Source organism: Pelecanus crispus, chromosome Z (genome assembly GCF_030463565.1).
Source record: "Pelecanus crispus isolate bPelCri1 chromosome Z, bPelCri1.pri, whole genome shotgun sequence".
NCBI lineage: Eukaryota > Metazoa > Chordata > Aves > Pelecaniformes > Pelecanidae > Pelecanus > Pelecanus crispus.
The window spans coordinates 41,249,303-41,266,680 of record NC_134676.1 but is presented as its reverse complement, the minus strand read 5'-3'; the positions used below and the strand labels follow the sequence as shown (position 1 = coordinate 41,266,680).

At 37.2% G+C, this 17,378-nt stretch overlaps 1 protein-coding gene across 5 annotated transcripts in view; it reads right to left on the bottom strand.

Annotated features, from left to right (window-relative positions):
• Positions 1-650: 650 nt before the first annotated feature.
• The window catches only part of PTAR1 (protein prenyltransferase alpha subunit repeat containing 1), a 36,551-nt gene continuing 19,823 nt past the window's right edge, over positions 651-17,378 (bottom strand). Inside the window, exons 3-8 of one of the 5 annotated variants that reach the window (XM_075726539.1) lie at positions 16,658-16,724; positions 11,133-11,237; positions 7,031-7,244; positions 1,925-2,241; positions 1,317-1,353; positions 651-1,232 (exon numbers count right to left, since the gene is read on the bottom strand). In XM_075726539.1, coding sequence (XP_075582654.1) covers positions 1,005-1,232; positions 1,317-1,353; positions 1,925-2,241; positions 7,031-7,244; positions 11,133-11,237; positions 16,658-16,724 — 968 coding nt within the window. In that variant the 3' untranslated portion in view covers positions 651-1,004. Of the gene's footprint in view, positions 1,354-1,924; positions 2,242-7,030; positions 7,245-11,132; positions 11,238-16,657; positions 16,725-17,378 lie in introns of all 5 variants that reach the window. The other 4 variants (XM_075726538.1, XM_075726537.1, XM_075726541.1 and 1 more) reach the window with 4 other exon arrangements.

Sequence of the window (17,378 nt, the reverse complement as noted above, 5' to 3'; positions counted from 1 at the left end):
CTCTCTTTTTTTTTTTTTAATTGTATAGTCTCAATGACCAGTCAGATGAATTACTTTTTACTCCATCATCTATTGGACTTGCATGGTCTTGGTTAAGTACAAGTTACCAATGTGGGATTTAGCAGGATGAGATTCTGTAGTGTACATAATACATTCAGAAATGTGTATCAAGCGTCATTAATTCTGGATTGTTGAGATTAAATAAATAAATAAATACCAAGTAGGAAATGAAGGTAAAGTAGTCTGTTCTAAGAAAGTATTTCCAAATATAGCTCTGACTGTAAGTGTGAGTGTGAACGTGTGTGCTTGAACTATTTTCTGTCACATTTTACTGCATCTGCTTTTCAGGATTTCAACTTCATAGACCTTCCTGTCAAACTCATGTGACAACTAATAAGCAAACAAAAACCCAGTTACAACAGTAAAAGGCATGGCTCCAATACTGTTACTGAAGCCTTGAGAAAGAAACATTGCAGCCTGGTGTTCTACCAAAGGTTGCTAATAAAAAAGTAATAACATTCACTGAATATACTCTGAATCCAGTAAGGTATTAGCAAGATGACTCTATAGTAAAGAGGAACAACCTGGAAACAGGTTGAGCTGATACTGACAGATCCCCCTATTCTTCTTCCAGACACTCCATTTCAAAAGCATTTCAGACTTTTTTTTTTTGTTTGTTTGTTTGTTTTTTGTTTAAAGCCAAATGATTCAGAGTCTACCTTAATGCAGACGTTAAAAAATAAGAAAATGGCATGGTAGGAAGCCGACACAAAGTGATGTCTTAAAAAGATTAAAGAACAAACTGCATTTGCTTACTAAAACTGTACGCCAGTTCTTTAATAAATAAAGTGACAGACTTCTACTCTGAATATGAACTGTAGGACTGACCATTAAAAGAGTGAGAAACACATGGTTAGCTAACACTTGCAACCAAGACATGCATTTGTGTCTGAAAAGAGAATATTGCACTAAAAGAAGAACCCTGAAGGCATTAAACTCTTCCTTCACTGACCTAAAAAAGTAACTAACCACTTCCTATAAGCAGTAGCAAACCTGGCTTGGTCTGCATCCCTACAAGTTGATAATACTTTATCAGTGAACTGGTATTCCATTTCTGGACCACGAGAGTCCTGCATAGGAGCACGCTTCAGGCGTTTTTTTTCTTGGGTATAACCTTGTTTACCACTGGATTCATTCAGACCATCAACATCCATAGCTTGTGCCATGTGACTTGTCGCAGGACTGTGGTGGGAATTATTCAGAGTTTCATCACTGCTGTCCACAGATGATACCACCGCATTCAGAAGAGGAAGTTTGTTGCTTAGGTGGTGTTGAAGGTGGAACACACACCTTCTTCGGAGGAAAAGGAAGGAAAAAAAAAGGGAAAAAAAAAGTCACGGACTGAAAATAATCTACTGTTGCTGCTAAACTGCTTCAGTTCATTTGCCATCCCACCAGATTCCCCCACAAACAGACATAAAATCTGCTGTCACTGCTCACACTCTACAAAAAAGGGATCAGTATCACTTTGGCAAATCTGCTGTTACCTAGTCAGGCACATACACCCAGATGGCAAAGCAGAGCTTTTCTGCAGCTGATCCATCTTCTGCCTATCTTTTGCCCTTTAAACATTTTAAGTGTGAGGAGGCTGATTAACAGTATCTTGTGCCTCTTGCACAAACTATAGGGACAAGTGGTTGTAACAATGACGTAAGCATCAACAAGATACTTAAGCCCAATCAAATTTTCCATTCAATAGCTCTCATTATGCTCTTGAGTGTTTTTCAAAGGCTTAAGACATAGTAGCTTAGAAATCTTTTATTGAGTGGTTCCTTTTAAAATCAGAACAACAATTTGTCTGGAAACACCAGGCAAAGAAAAATCCACATATCAGAAGGATACTCTTTTGACCAAGTCCTCTTACCTATGACACCACAAGGTCTCATGCCCTGGGTAAGTATCGATCAGTTCAGTGCAGAGCTCCAACTCTTCCTCTAAACAGCGGGGGAGATCCACGCTCTGCTCCTCTGCACAGGCAGCTTCTGCCCCTGCACTCTCCTCCTCCTTTTGAAGGTTAGGGTTTTCCTCATTTACCATTTGATTTTGTACCAGTACCTTATTGTCAGTCACAGTTCTGCCTATCAAGGACTTGAGTAAGAACTGGCGGTAATGAAATCCACTATGGTCCGAGACATGCATGGATACCCAATATTTAGTAGATGAAAGTTCATCGAGGAGAACCTGAAACAAAAAGCAGTCACAGTTATCAACCAGTGTAAAGGAGGAATTTACCACCACTATTTCTGTATTAAGGTAACCTCTCCTCTGGGGATTTCAGCCACTGTGGTAATGGTTTAAGAACACATACAGAAAGATGAAATAATCACTGAGCCTTTTCTACTGTGTGCTGACAAGTATCTTGGCATCCCTGCACAAAAGAAACTACTTCTTCCAAACTCTGAAAAGGTAGGTGTCTCAGAAACCTTCCCACAGGGTGAGGGGAAAAAAACCCCAAACCCCTTATGACGAGAAACAAGCAGTGGTTTAAGAATCTCAGAATGGTTAGGAATAAAGACTATTTAGAGGAGGCAGAGGTAAAGGATACACCAAGCTACATGGATATTAGTTAGAAGTATTTTAATTTTTGCCTAGTGCATTATGGGTGTCAGAGGGTGGGTGAGATGCTTAATTAAAAAAAAAACAAACAAACCAGGATTTAAAGTAATTTACATGTTCATTTTCCAGGAAAGAATGTCAACCACCAACATTATGTTCCAAGTCCTAGAGTCTGTGGAATACAAAGCTATTTGTCCATAATTAATTTGCCTGACTTGGTAATTGGTGAACTCCCAGAAAGGCTTTCACAATAACTGGGAAATACTTACATTGGTGACTGCAGCTGTATTTGTAACACTCCTGGCACCTATGAATTTTCTGTTAATTCTGAATGGTTTTAAACCTTCAAAATTTAGTTCTAGGAAGACGGGTGAGTTTGGCTACTAGGCAAAGCTTCTTATGCTTTATTCTCTCTCTTAGAACTAATGATTTTATTTCTTTAAAGGCTTTAGCCCCTTTTCTCACATTGCTCCTCCTCTGGAGCTTAAACTCTCCAAAAGAGACCAAAACTACCTTTTCCATTTACTTCTAAAGACTTTGGATATAACCTTACTGGTATTTTCTTGCTTTTAATCTCTTTTTCTGAGCTACCTATGTCACTTAACAGGACTGGCTGATGCAAAGCAACTTTCATAGGCACAAGTCTTTCTTTTATCTCTTGCAGCACAAGAGGCACAGCCTCCCACAAAGAAAACCATGGAAATGTGCAAGGCTAGTGATGCACCCTTTTTGTGGCCTGTCTGTCCTAAAAGATATTAGACCAAGTACAAATGATGTAAATAGTGCCTTCTACCAGAGTTACTCAACACACGTTTTTAGGTCTTGACAAGAGATACCAACATCATCTTCCTTTTACAGATCAGTAAACTGAAGAGCACTATTAAATAATAGACCACACACGGGATTCTTAAGGGGGCTAAAACTCCTCATTTCCAGTTCTGCACTTTAAACCCCAAGATCAGCTTCTCCCTCCTCAGTAGAATTGAGCTTACTATTTTAAATTTCCGAACATTAAAATTTAAAAGCCTATTAAAACCAACATAAGGCTCAAGGGCGACATCAGAAAAATCAGACCAATCTTTATTGAGCTGGAATTGATACTACACACATTATGTCCAACTTAGATCTTGGAATAATCTGATACATTTACCTGGTGTGTTTACAAGCTGCAAAGCTACCTGGCATGTTTATAGACTGCAGCCCAAAACCTCCTCCCTGGTCTGGGACACTGGGGAAATGAAAAGGAACTCTGGGGAAAAAACTTTTAAGGATAACCAGATAAATATGGCAATGTCCATTCACACAAAAGACAGGTACCTTTGCAGGTCTAGTCATCTAAGAAAAAGCTATGGCCTTACTGGGGATGTCTACAGGAAAAATTACTTTGTGTCTTATGAACATACTTCTGTCTTCTGGGCATCATAGAAGAGAGGTTCAGATGTTCAGATGACAATCACGCTACCACTTGTTTCTTTGCTTGTTTTTTTATTGTAGAGACTGATCAGTCACTCTCCATCTGGTAATTATGAAGCTCAGTATTCCTATCTGAAGGCAACAAAAGTTTGTCCATCCTTGCTGAACTACATCCTATTTTCATACCTGCACAATTTCTCTGAAGCATCATGATGTGTATGAATTTTAACAGCCTATACTGATATTAGTCTCTGACTCTGGTTCTCCAACTAGTTACACACCCACCTATTCATATGTGTCTGGAGCCCATGTTTTTCCCCCATTAGCTAACTGTATTAGCTGAAGTCAAACTTTCTCGTCCTTTTCCAAGGCAAGTACTCCAATACCAGAAAAACTAGATTGGTTTGGAACAATCTATTCTTGACAAACCCTTAACTGATATTAATGAACATTATTCAAACACTATGTAAACTTGCTAATGTGGTTCAAACTCTGCAGGAAAAACAAATTGAGTTTTCTACATTCAAACAACATGGTTTTTACTATCTAGCGTAAGAAAGAAGAAACATCTATATTCTGTGGGAAAATCTTCCTACAGAGCCAAAACTTTCTCCTCTAGTATTTTATATCTTTTTCCCAGAGTTTGAACTGAGATTCAGTCTGCAGAACCATTAGGATTACAAAACGGAAAAAATCTCCAGACCCTACCAAACAACTTACCCTGTCAAATCCTCCAAAGCAGGCCAACAGTTTCACAAATGATAAACCTGTTTTGAGAAGTCTTATTTCAATGATAATACAACATATACGTTAAGTTTCTGGGCCTCTGTTTCCTTGTACACCATAATAAAAACTACATCAAACTACAGGCAAAGCTTGTATTATAGCAGAAATGTGTCCCTAAATAATTTGAGGCAACCTTGCAAGAACTAAATGGCTATAGAATCACAGAGACTGTTTTATCTGCCAATTTTTTCAGCACAGTTCCAGTCTTACATCTCGGTGAAATTTACCGTTCTTTTCATATATTCAAACATACAAATGGCTGAAGGTACAAAATGGAACATCAAGCAAGAAAACAACCTGTATATTTTTGTGAAAATCTGTAATGTCTGCTTTCTCCCTGCCCTCCTTTGTATTTGCTTTCTTCCTCACATCACATCTTGCAAATAATCACTTCCTAATTCTGCCATTTAAAGTTACCTAGGCACAAATTTTACCTCAAGATTCTTGATATCTTTTATGTTCTACACTTTTTACCAATTTTTCTGCATCTCAAATACCTTCTGCTAGGCCATCTGAAGACATGCATTGGTGTGTCATGAAAAAAAACCGTAGAGTCAACACGGAAATTTCCCAATGGGTTAAACACACTGCTTAAGAAACAGCAGCACACCAGTGAAATTTTGCCACAGGTAATGAAAGCCAGTTGGACAGAACTAGAGAAGATTATACCTTCCTTAGTAATCAGCCTAAAAAGAAGACCAGAAGGGGAACTAGGATGGGGGGGCAAGGCAAATGGACTTGGGAGTGATCAAACAAATTTAAAACACTTCCCTCACAGGCATGCTTGTGACTCATCACACAAAGCATTAACAACTGCCAATGAATAAACCCACCAGCATAACTCCGACTCTGAGAAGAGTTATTTCTACCACAATGCAATTCTTTCTGTTTATTTAAATTAGTAAGGAATAACAAGTGCAAAAAGCACTCAGGGTGTTATGCTGATCTTCAAACTACTGTTAACTAAAGTGTAAAATGACTTGAGTTTTAGTTAACAGTGCTAACTTTTTCCCCCCCTCTTTTTAATAACGCTATTGAAGACTTATGTAAAAGTCCCTATTTCCTATTAATATAGACCTCTAACCCTAACTTCTAACCTCCAATCTATCCCAATCTTGTAATTCTTCTGAGTTTTCCGTAACTACCTTTTCATACAAACTTGCTAGGCAGATGAGTCCAAATTCTGGGCTGTCTCCCTCATGGAGTCTGGAACATACTTGCTATTTATTACCAATCCTATACAGCTATTTTTAAAGTTTTTCAGATGACAACTAACAGGAAACATCAGCAAAACAACATCCATTACTAGCAGCAGCTGGCCCATAAGACATAAAAATAATGGCTATACCAACTCAACAACCTCCACTAAATTCCTCCCTCACTCACCTGTGTATTTACAGGATGGCAAAGTGCAGTGGCTGCCGTTAAAAGTGCGAGTGGTGTGTCACTGTATCAGCCCAACATTCACAAGGAATTCATCTAACAGCTTAGTAACCACACTATTACAAAACTGCCTATATAATTTTAGACCATGTCACGTTAACTAATTCAATTTGCTGTAGGTCTCGATGTTTTAGATACTACCATGTGATCTGGAACATTCGCCACTGCATTAAGATGTCCCTGCTGCAGCTGAAATAGCTTGATCAGCCCTCAGTTTAAATGCTGTCAAAAGATACTGTTGGAGCTGAAGAAACTAGTTACAAGCACTATTATGCTTTCTCTGAAATTCCTGCTGTCTTTGCTTAATCCTTCAATATTCTGAAACCACAGATAAGCTGCATAAGGGTATGAATACAAGACATCACACTACATTATCAAATCAATGTTTGTCATGTATTATCTTTTTCTCTATTGGGAATCTCAAGATTAGTGCTAGAAGAATTATTTCCAGTTGCCCCTTCTTTATTTCAGTTCACATAGTCCCATCTATTCTCCTGCCATAAGTTCATTAACACTAAGTACCAACAAACAGAACTTTGTACATGGGCAAGAGAAATTTGTTCTTTCTGCTGAGCAGAACCTGCCTACACTGGTAAGAAAAATACAAAACATACTCATCGCAATATTTCGCCTGTTTTTTTAAAATATTCTTAGCTACCTGTGCTAACTTACTATGATATTCTCCATCCAGGTCATAGGATCTGCTTGGCAAAATAGTATTTTTTTTTTTTAGACAAGGAAATTGAAGACTTTGTTCACTACTGTATTATACCTTGACAGTCAGCTTTCCCAAATGCTGTAAAACCCAGATGCGATGGGACCAGGCATTGTAGTTGCTTGGATATCTCCCAGCAGCTTCAGAGCAGACATTCATTTCCTCCTGCACCAGTCGGTGAATTCTCTCCACAGGTGCTGCTCCCAAGTTTCCTTTAGTCACAAGACTGGGCAGGGAGTTTTCCTGAATTAGTTGTTGCAGCACCCATCGTCTGGTTAAACGATGTACAGTGTTAATGGTGAGAGAGCAATTTTAAGAGAAAAAAAAAAAAGTTTTTTTTATTTATATCAATCAATCAAACCTTTCTGACATTTCAATTATCTGAACTATGCTTAACTAGATGATGAGTAAGTAGTAAACATAACCATCTGAAATCTTCCCATACTGAAAACTACGATTCTATGATCACACTCCAAAATAATTTAACTCTATCTGTATTTGTTTGTTCACTCACTGTAAGTGGTCATGGATATGTACAGCATACTACAGAAAACAGGAGGAAACAGCAAATTTATGAAAAAAATGCAAGAACTGTCTGCACAAGATTTCTAATGAGCTCCTCTTTCAGAGACTCACATAGCACTAAAGTATCCAAAATGAGACAGAAAAAAGTGATTAAAAAATATTTAACTGTGCTTTGTTAGTATTTTTTACATTAGTCAGTACTGCACACAGCAAGACAAATTAGTTTCTGAACATCACCAGCAGAAATGAACTGCAAAAGACTTATGGCTTCAAGGGCTATAGGTATAACCAAAACAAATGTTTTTACTGCTGAATTATAAATATTTGATTTGAAGTGACTGAGATAAGCACAGATTCCTATGTGGCTTTTTAATTTCACTTCGGACTGACTTCTAGCAGTATTTTAGTTCGTTTTTTAAGATTAGTATTTTGAGGTGTCATCGATGCTGCAGAAAATGTGCATCGGCAGACCTTACACAAAAGGGTCCTACAAAAAGGGATCACATGTGTAGACTTCCACGCAGCAGCATGTGTCAAGAGAATTGCAATGGGCCCATGTGGAATGCTTTGGAAAGCAGCACATCCTCTGGTCTGCGACACAGAGGTTTTCTGTTTTGTACTGGCTCACATTGGTTCCAAAACCAATTAATAGCTACTTTCAGAAGGGTGTCACTCCTGGTTAAAAGAAAGCAATAAATGAAATAAAAATAATAAATTCATTTTCTTTAAAGAGAATGCTATTTTTCAATTAATATATAAAATTGCATATATATGTATTAAAAAACAAAAAATAAAACAACCACTTAAAAAAAATTTGGTCATCCATCTGCCTTTTGTCTTATTTGAAAACATTTATAATATTCTTGTTCACTGGTCCTTTTTATTTACACTGTGTCTTTTTCTCTTAGTTAAAAAAAAAGATTTAAACTACTGGAAGACAATATTTAAGATAATTTATAAGAATGCAATTTTTAAACTGACTGCATTTCTCAGCAGAAATCACAAGCAGTGGATTGAAGCTAGTGTTCATACACTGGCTTCCTATGTGGCATTTGTTTTAACTAAAGATGTACAGCCAAATGAACCATGCTCTTTGACTGTTGTGTAACTTTATTTTCTGAAACACAGTAAGTCTGAAGATTAATTTTTGCTTTTTAAAGATATCTCTGATCCAATCATCACCATCTAGTATTTTTTTCACTTCAATCAGCATATTTTCAAAAAATGGGAAATTCTAAAAACGTCTAGGCAGGAAAGCTAAATGACTAGAATCATTCCTTTAAGCAAAGATAAATATTATTTCATTAACATTGACTTCTGAGTAAAACCATAAAAAGACAAATTATTTTGATCCTAACATTATTTCAGTTTCTTAAATTTAGGATTATTTATAAAATAAGGAATTCAGATAAATTATATATACAGGAGTGTGTAAAAAAATACAGACTTTATAGTCTCTGGCTACAACAAAAGAAAAAAATTGTAAAATGAAATTTGAGCTACTTTCTACACTTTTTACATGGGAGGAAAGACAGACAAGCACAACCTCAGATGATTTAGAATATATTTTTGGACCTGTTGAATACCATGGTATTATTTTGGAGGTTTTTAAGAGAACATTTTCTCCAATAAATTTGGAAAAAAGAAATTCAATTTCTTCTGTCACTGTATGCATGTTCCTATTAGTATTACTACTGCAGTTCCTGGAATCATCACAAATGAACACAGGATTATTCAGTGACAATTGCACAATCACTAGATATACTGACTGTATATGCACTACATCTATGTGAAACCCCACAAAATGTATAGCAAAAGCCCATATGGCAAAATGTATGACAGGTATTTTGATATGTTTAATGAGTGTATCTGCCATGTGTAAGAAAAAAAATTTTGGATATGTTTTACTGAATTTTCTAAGTGCCCCATTCTATTTTTTTGCACTTCTGAAATTTGGTGTCATGGGGCAACAGAAAACACAAGATTAATCTCTATGCGGATACAGAAAGAAAAATTTTGCACATCTTATTTTCTAACATGTACCAATCATGGTCAGCACATCCAAATTCAAGCCAAACATTTGTACAATCATCCTCAAGTATACTTTTCTGGTTTAGGCAAATAAGAGAAAGAATAAGAAATTATAGCACTATTAAAATACTCCTAATTTAAGATGCATAGAAGTTATAGACAGAATTTATTATTTCTAGGATGTAAATAAATATTAAGAACCTACCATTCTGACTAATTTCATAAAAATGTATTGTTCATCATAATGATATGGATGGCACCAGGTTCAGCACTAGTTACATGCAAAAAAATCACAGTTTTCCAGTGTTAGCTACCATGTAGGAAAGGCTAAGCCATGACAAACTGTAATTTTTTCCCATTATTTCTACATACTCCTTTTGCTTCAAACAAAGCAATCAAGCAGCCTGAGTCAGTAGCACAAAGATGATTAAAAGCAGTTGAAAAACAACAAAATTAAAAACCAACGTTGCACAAATTCATCAGCCTTGTTGCTGTATCAATGCTACGATGAAAGAAATTAGCAGAAATTAAGTAGATGCTTAAGAAACGCCTAGGAATATTCCATTTATTACATTCTAGGCTAACTTTGAGAATTTTAAGCTCATGCACTCACAAAGAAACCAACAATTCTCTCTTCCAAAAATTCGTATGTTATTAGTATGACTGAAGTTTTATTTATGTTTTTCTTAGAGTATGAATCCCCTTAATAGGGTATCAACTTTATGGTTGCCCTAATGCTGGACATGTGAAACGCAAACATTGCGAACTGCTTTCTAGTGTGTTACGTTCAAATCTCTTTAAGGTTGTCTATAAAAGGATGAGTTATCCTGTGAAAAATACATCATGAAAAAAAAAATTACACACATACCAAGTTTTTTTGGTGGGTTTTTTGTTTGTTTGTTTGTTTTTTTAAAAACAAAGTTGAGCAAAGGATCTACACTTCACTTGGCTGTGCTACAGGCATTTTATGCACACTCAGTCATGACTGAGACGGTTAGCTTTGTGCGTTTGAGTAATGCTGGAGTTATCTTTTCCAAAAATGCGCTCTGTTATTTTAATATTTAGTAGTGGTGACTTAATGACATTGCTTAAGTTAGAAATGATACAAATAAATTCACCAAACCAAAAAGACCAGTATTGGAATGGCAAAGAACCCAACTTTGGTTATAAAGATCAGCTTTTAGAGATTCTTGTCTTTCTGAAATGCCTGTAGACAAGCAATATAGTAGTAAACTGGAGAAGGGAAAGAGGGAGAAACCCACAATGCTCAAATACTCAGTATTGATGGAATCAGAATTCTCAGGCTGAGAATTTTAGGTGCTGCAAGACATGATAAACCTTTAGGAAAATTTACCCCACCTCCAAAGTTTATTAAAAAAATATGCAGCAAAAAAGGTGCATATGATTTTAGTTCTAAGTATAAAACATACACAGGTATCTTCAAAAGCTAAAGCATAGTTTTACCATGACTGGCTCAAAGAATCTGCTATATTTCTAGATGTCCTCCTTCATCTATGGCTCTCCTTAACCCAAGCACAGGAAAAAAAAACCCTAAGAAAAACATTTAAGTTTGGGGAGGCAACAGAAGGCAAGGGAAACAAACCTATGAATCCATGTTTCTGGACTCTTTGGAAACTTGGTTAACGCCAGTTTTCCAAGATGCAAATCTTTAAGTGGATTTAAAGTGCCAGACAGTATTAATTCTTTCCTACAAAAGATAAAATAAATTTGTATGAATAAAAGAAGTAACCTGAAAACAGAACACAAATCCCAAAAACAAATAGCATGACATTTCCTTTGTAACATAATAGAACTTCACTGTCAAAACTACAAGAGTTTAAAAAGCCTTTGGTGAATTAACCCATTCCACTCTGATATATATATATATATATGTGCACCCTATTCAACCAGACCCAATAAAATAAACCCAGATCAAAGAACTTTATCTTTATCTGGACACATACAACCCATTGGTTCCTAAACTTACCCAGAAATCACTAAGTCAACTGTATTTGAGTGTGGCTCTCCATCACATTTTCTGTTACGAATCAGAAAGCCAAGGAGTTTGGGCTATATGTAATGCCTGTTGAGAATAATGTTGCTTTTATCTGCACACTCTAAAAGCATCTTAGTAACACAGGCAGCTTTTTTTGTTGTTTTTTCCTTTGATACAAGGGCTGCCAATAGGATTACATATATGACTAAACATTTGTTCTTGAAATTAAGCTCTTGGATCATTCTGTACATCCGAAAATAGTTACTCTTCCACACAGCTTCTCCCCCCAGACTTACTTTTAGTTTTTAAATATGGCTTAAGACACAGTATCGAGGATCCCTAAATTTAGAAAGAAGTGGAAAATATTCTGTGTGTAGAATGTTTTTCAAACTTAACAGAACGGCTGAAATAGCTAAATTTACTTATGTGTAAAAAAACTTATGGTTTTAAAAAAAAAAAAAAATTTGCCCTAACAAAACTTAATGTTCATCCAACATCACCCTTCCCAGAGTACCTCCACACAGACAGAGCAAAGTGAGTCTCTATTTATCTTTCTCACCTTCTTTGCACAGAATTCCCTGCCCCATACCATATTCTTCTTTCTAGCTTTATGATCCTTACTGCCTGTCCTGAGCATGTTTGCAGACATCACCCCATCACCAGTTACTCCCAGGACATCCGTCTCCATATCCTATTCTCCAGTCTAGTAGATAGTGGCTTTGAAGTAAAGATACAGTCAGTAGGTTCCAAAGGTACCATTTGCAGACAGAAACATGCATCTGAAGTCACAATTAAAAACTGAGAGTGCAAGAAGTAGAAGTAATTTTGGCATGGGTTTGGAGTTTTAGTGTGGTTTTTCGTTGTTTTGGGTTGCGGGGGTTTTGGGGTTTTTTTTTTGTTTGTTTGCTTTTTGTTTGGTTTGGGGTTTTTTTAATATATTTTATGGTTCATCATAATGATATGCAGGTTCAGCAAGAAGAGCACTAGTAGATGAAGAGCAGATGATCAATTTTGTGACCAAAAAAAAGAAAAAAAGTAGGGGAGAAGGGGACAGGTAGGAATACACTCTGAAAAAGGCTGCTATCCAGTAAGAAGGTAAACCTTCTCTGCACCCTGACACAGAACACATAATGTGGTTTTAAAGTTATGGCCCGAGTCTCACAAACAAATCGACATATTCCTTTAGTGTGATCAGTTTTTGTCATTTTCTGTCTGTTTCGGAAGTTTTCAGTAGGAAACTGACTCCACCTGGTCGTTTGGCTTTGTGTTGCTTTAATTGAACAGTGAGAAGCTAATGGTGGCAAAGCTTAACAGCGAGCAACATATTATTTCAAATTCAAGAAAAATGGTGAGATGTATGTAGCTAGGCACTAGCCTAGACCCTTCTTTTGCTACGGACCCAACAGTTGCATAAATTCCTAAGGAAGTTTTGCTCCTGATATCTAGTGAAGTCAGTAGAGAACTGTCTGCAGAGATGAGAAACACAGGTACTGGAACATTTGTTTTTGTCTGAGTCAAGTTCCAGCATGCTTCAGATTGGATGATTTTAGCAGGTGCTCAACAGGAAATCCAGGTATACCAGCCAGGAGTGACAGACTGACCAGACTGTTTAGTGCCAGTGCACTGACTTTTGCAAAGCAAAGAGAAAGAGTCAGGGAATGTCAACACAGGAGCAGGTGGAATATTTGCCCCATTACTGCAATGCAAAAGGTGACATTTTGGTAAAAATCACTTACCACATGGACAATGAAAAAGCAGCCTAGATCAGTCTAACACTCAAAACAAATGCATGTACGTATTTAACAAAGATTTGGATTACCAGGCCACCTACCTCCCACAACCTAAACTCTTGGTGAAGAAACTGTTCTTTCTATATTAAAGCATTAACTGTAAATAAGTAGGCTCACACATATTTACACGTAAATGTACTCTTTTGAAAGTTGAGGAACATTACAGACAAGATTAACTTTCACTGCTGTGGTAGAAAAGCATTTTTTAGCATCATAGATTTTCAATTGAGAGATCTTCCCATTCACAAGTAAGGGACTTCATTCACAAGTATAACTAAAGTATCACATACTCCCAAGTAAATCTCTTTCAAGCTCTTTCAGCAAACATCCAACTTGGGATACATAATTTCTAGCTCACTTTTTTGCCATGTGAACCACAGATAATTTTTCAGCCTTCAGAATTCTAGCTCCCATAAAAGAGAATCTGAAGCTATTTTGACTTGCCTTATGTTTTTGCTGACACCTTTGAAGTCATTGATATCTGATAAGAAAAGTTTTACTTTTCAGAGCGTCTTGTTACCTAATGTCTTTCGACTTTCGATCAATTGTACCTGCCAGCAAGTGTATCAGTCAGAACAAAAACACCTATGACAATTCCTTTACAATCACTTACATAAAGATTTTGGTCATTTTAACTTGGAAGATTTTTCAACTTCCAAAAACACAGGATAACTGAAACTATGATTAACAACTGGAGATGTCTTGTTGCCTATTCAGTATAACAAGGATTTTCCTCTGAGTTCTAAGAAGCAACAAGTCTCCTGTTCTTCAGCATGTCTTCCTACACCATACAATTAGCTCTTGCTCAGTTCTCATGGTTTAGGTTACAGTCCCTGCCCTTCTGTAGCTTCCCAGTCACTTTGAATTAAAATAAATAAAAGACAAACTTATGCAGGCATATTACAATTGTTTAAAATAGCTCCAAAGTCAAGACAGATTATCTATCTCTTCCTAGCAGGTAACACATTTGAAGTTTTATGTTCTCCTGTGCTTCATTAACCAGATACAACCTTCTGTGATTGTTAGCTCAGCTGAAATGCTCATTAGCCTTCCACACCACCACTCCACTCTTTTTGCTCTGCCAAGTCCTGCCTCCTTTCCAAGGAAGAGATTTTCTTTTCCCACTCTTGAACAACCCTCTTCCTGTATCTTCAAATTCAGTGCTATTGAGTCAACCCCTATCTCTGAAGCTCTCAGCAGAGAATTCAACATAGGAAAAGGGGATTATCCCAGCCTAAAATGAAAGTCATTAAATTCTACAGGAAACACGCTATGTGCTGGGTTGCTATTCAGTAAACAACTATTACACCTTTTATTTTTTAGGCTACTTAGAGTCTATGATGCTTTTTTCCCTTAAAATAAAGCAGTGAATTTGTGTGTGGAGAACATAAGATGAATCTGGTGTGAAAAACATCCTCTGAGTGAGATGAAAACAATCGTCCCACAGCAGATCCATCATGTTCTGCAAGCGGAGTGCAAGTCCCACACAATTAGTTCCCAACTTATACTACCTCAGAATAAGGATTTACCTCCAGCATCTGTGCAGAACACAGCCTGTCCTCTACTCTGTGACTATATGCCATGCATCTGGCTAGCCTGACCTGTAATTTACTGAAGCAGAAATTTCATAGAATAGGATAGAAGCTGAAATGTTGTGCCAATTAAGTTCCTGCCCTTCAAAAGAGCAAACCCCCAGCAGCAGCCTGAAACAACGTAGGGTCAGATTCAGCAAAGCAGTCCTGTGGCTAGAGCAGGCTCGGTGGTAAAATCCACAGCTGCTGACCAGCTGGTATAAGAACAGCTTCTCCCTGAATGCTAAACAGAGCTTCAAAGACAGACCAACAACCAGGCCACTGGCCAAGAATTTGGGGAGCAAGGCCACCTTTTGTAATAAGTTGTATACTTTGGTAAACCATAAATGTCATAAAAACGACGAAAAAAGGAAAAAGAAAATCCTTATCCATATTCCTTAACATTTTAAATCCCATTTACAGTTTTGAACTACTCCTCTCATATGTAAGAGCAAACTCTTCCAGCTGTCAGGCAGAAAAAAGCCAGACTGGTAAGGATGGATGCATTTGCATTAAAAAAAAAATTCCACAAAACCTAAACCAAAAACCTGTATTCAGTTTTAAGTACCACAAGATTACATTACTGTAGTAGCTCTAGTACTTATACATGCTCATAATCCCATTTTATCACTTGAAAGCTACTCAAGCTATACATTTTCACGACAGTAAGCCATTTACTACCACTTTCATACCCCTTTCTTAGACCTGAGATGCTAGAAAGATACAGATCACAGCAGAATCCTTCAGAACTACACCAGCAGGGAAAGAAAGAAAAGAAAGAAGAAAAGAAAGAAAAAAAAAAACAGCTGAATTTGCTATATCTAGGGCTGACAGCTACCCGCAGCCATCATCTTTCTAGGTCATTTTGTTAATTTTTCCTACTGCAATAATGCATCTTAACTACAAAAGTTCTATTTTTAATGAGAGCCCTCCTAGACACTAACATAATTTTCAGTCAGCCCTCCGGCCCTTCTAAAACTATTCCTTTAAGACTGTCTCCAGTCTTACTAAGGCAGCAGAAAGAGAATTTTCCCCCACCTCTGAGAGCTACACAAAAATTATCAGATTACAAGGTTATAAAGAACTGTTGCTTCTGGGCTCCATTAAGAGCAAGGAGGTAAATTCCTGCTCCTCCTCCATAATGACACCTGAACAGGTGCTGCAGCATGACCAATGCTGAAGCTAGACTAATCCCAACAGGTACAAGAATGGAGCAGGGTGGGGGAGAATGTCCGGAATAAAGGATGGCTGCCTTCCTCCACCTCTCTTGCAGTGTATCTATTGAGGGCTATTCAGCTTTGATGAGCTGCACTGGTAATGGCAGCAAATTGAACTGTTATCTCAAAAGGACTCGGGTATAATATTCAAAGAGAGGTAAAATGAAAACAGTGAAGACAGACAGCAGACATCAATTGGGCAATACATGATTCAGTGAAAAGGATATGCCCATCTAAAGGTTACAAATGGCCTTCCTTAACTGACAGGAGGGAAGAGGAGTGGAAGTTTAATGGGACTTATATCCCCCAAAGATGTGGGCCAAACATGCAGTAGTGTGATCTTTAGCCTGCACTACACCAACCAACAAAAAAAAAAAAAAAAAAAAAAAAGGCAGTCAAACTATTTGCAAGGCAGAGAGGATAGAAGACATTTTTTAACATTGCTTCAGCACTCCTTAGCTGAGAAGCTCTTGCTGTGTCACTAATTACCACTTACAGCTGACTCGCATATAAGGCCCAGATCTTTCTGATATCATTTGCTGAGTACAACATACCTCACGTTCCAAGCAGTGGTGAAGTCAGGGTTCAGCAGCAGCAGGGTACACGTGATATCTATCAGCTCTAAAACAATTGAACAAGAGATGCAAAGATTAGTAACGATTTGCACACAGCAGCATTCTCTCTGCACTCCCTTACTCCCTGTCCTTCCTTAAAGTCTCTTCTCCGTGGAGCTGCTGTACCTATGGCTGCCCACCTCTGCAAAACACTGCTCTGTCTTGTTCCAGAAGAAATGCTAGCTTAATTAAAGAGGAAGCAAAATCTGCCGTATCTTCTCTTTTCATTATTTAAAATAATGGGCTTCTGTCTTGATAACAACTCACATCCAAGAAGTTTGTATCTGGAAATTTCTGACCTCTACCTGTACTGCTATAATCGAACATACAGTATGCCCTTAGCAAGGGACAGCCATTACATAGAATCCTTGAGTATTTAGTAATTTAAATTGCAGGCACACTGTATACAGAGAAATCTTCAAAGAAAATCCAACAATTTCTAAATAAGGTAGTACCATTAAAAGATACTCTACTATTTCAGTACAAGTCTGAGCTGCAGATGGCTGCTACTATACCATTACAAAAAATACACATACTATAAAAAACCTGCAGGTAGGAAAATGAAACACCGTAACCACGAATTAGGATCACAAAATAACTCCGCTATCTAACTGCACAGAAAACACTTTAAATACATTCTGAAGTGACAGCCTTGCTTCAG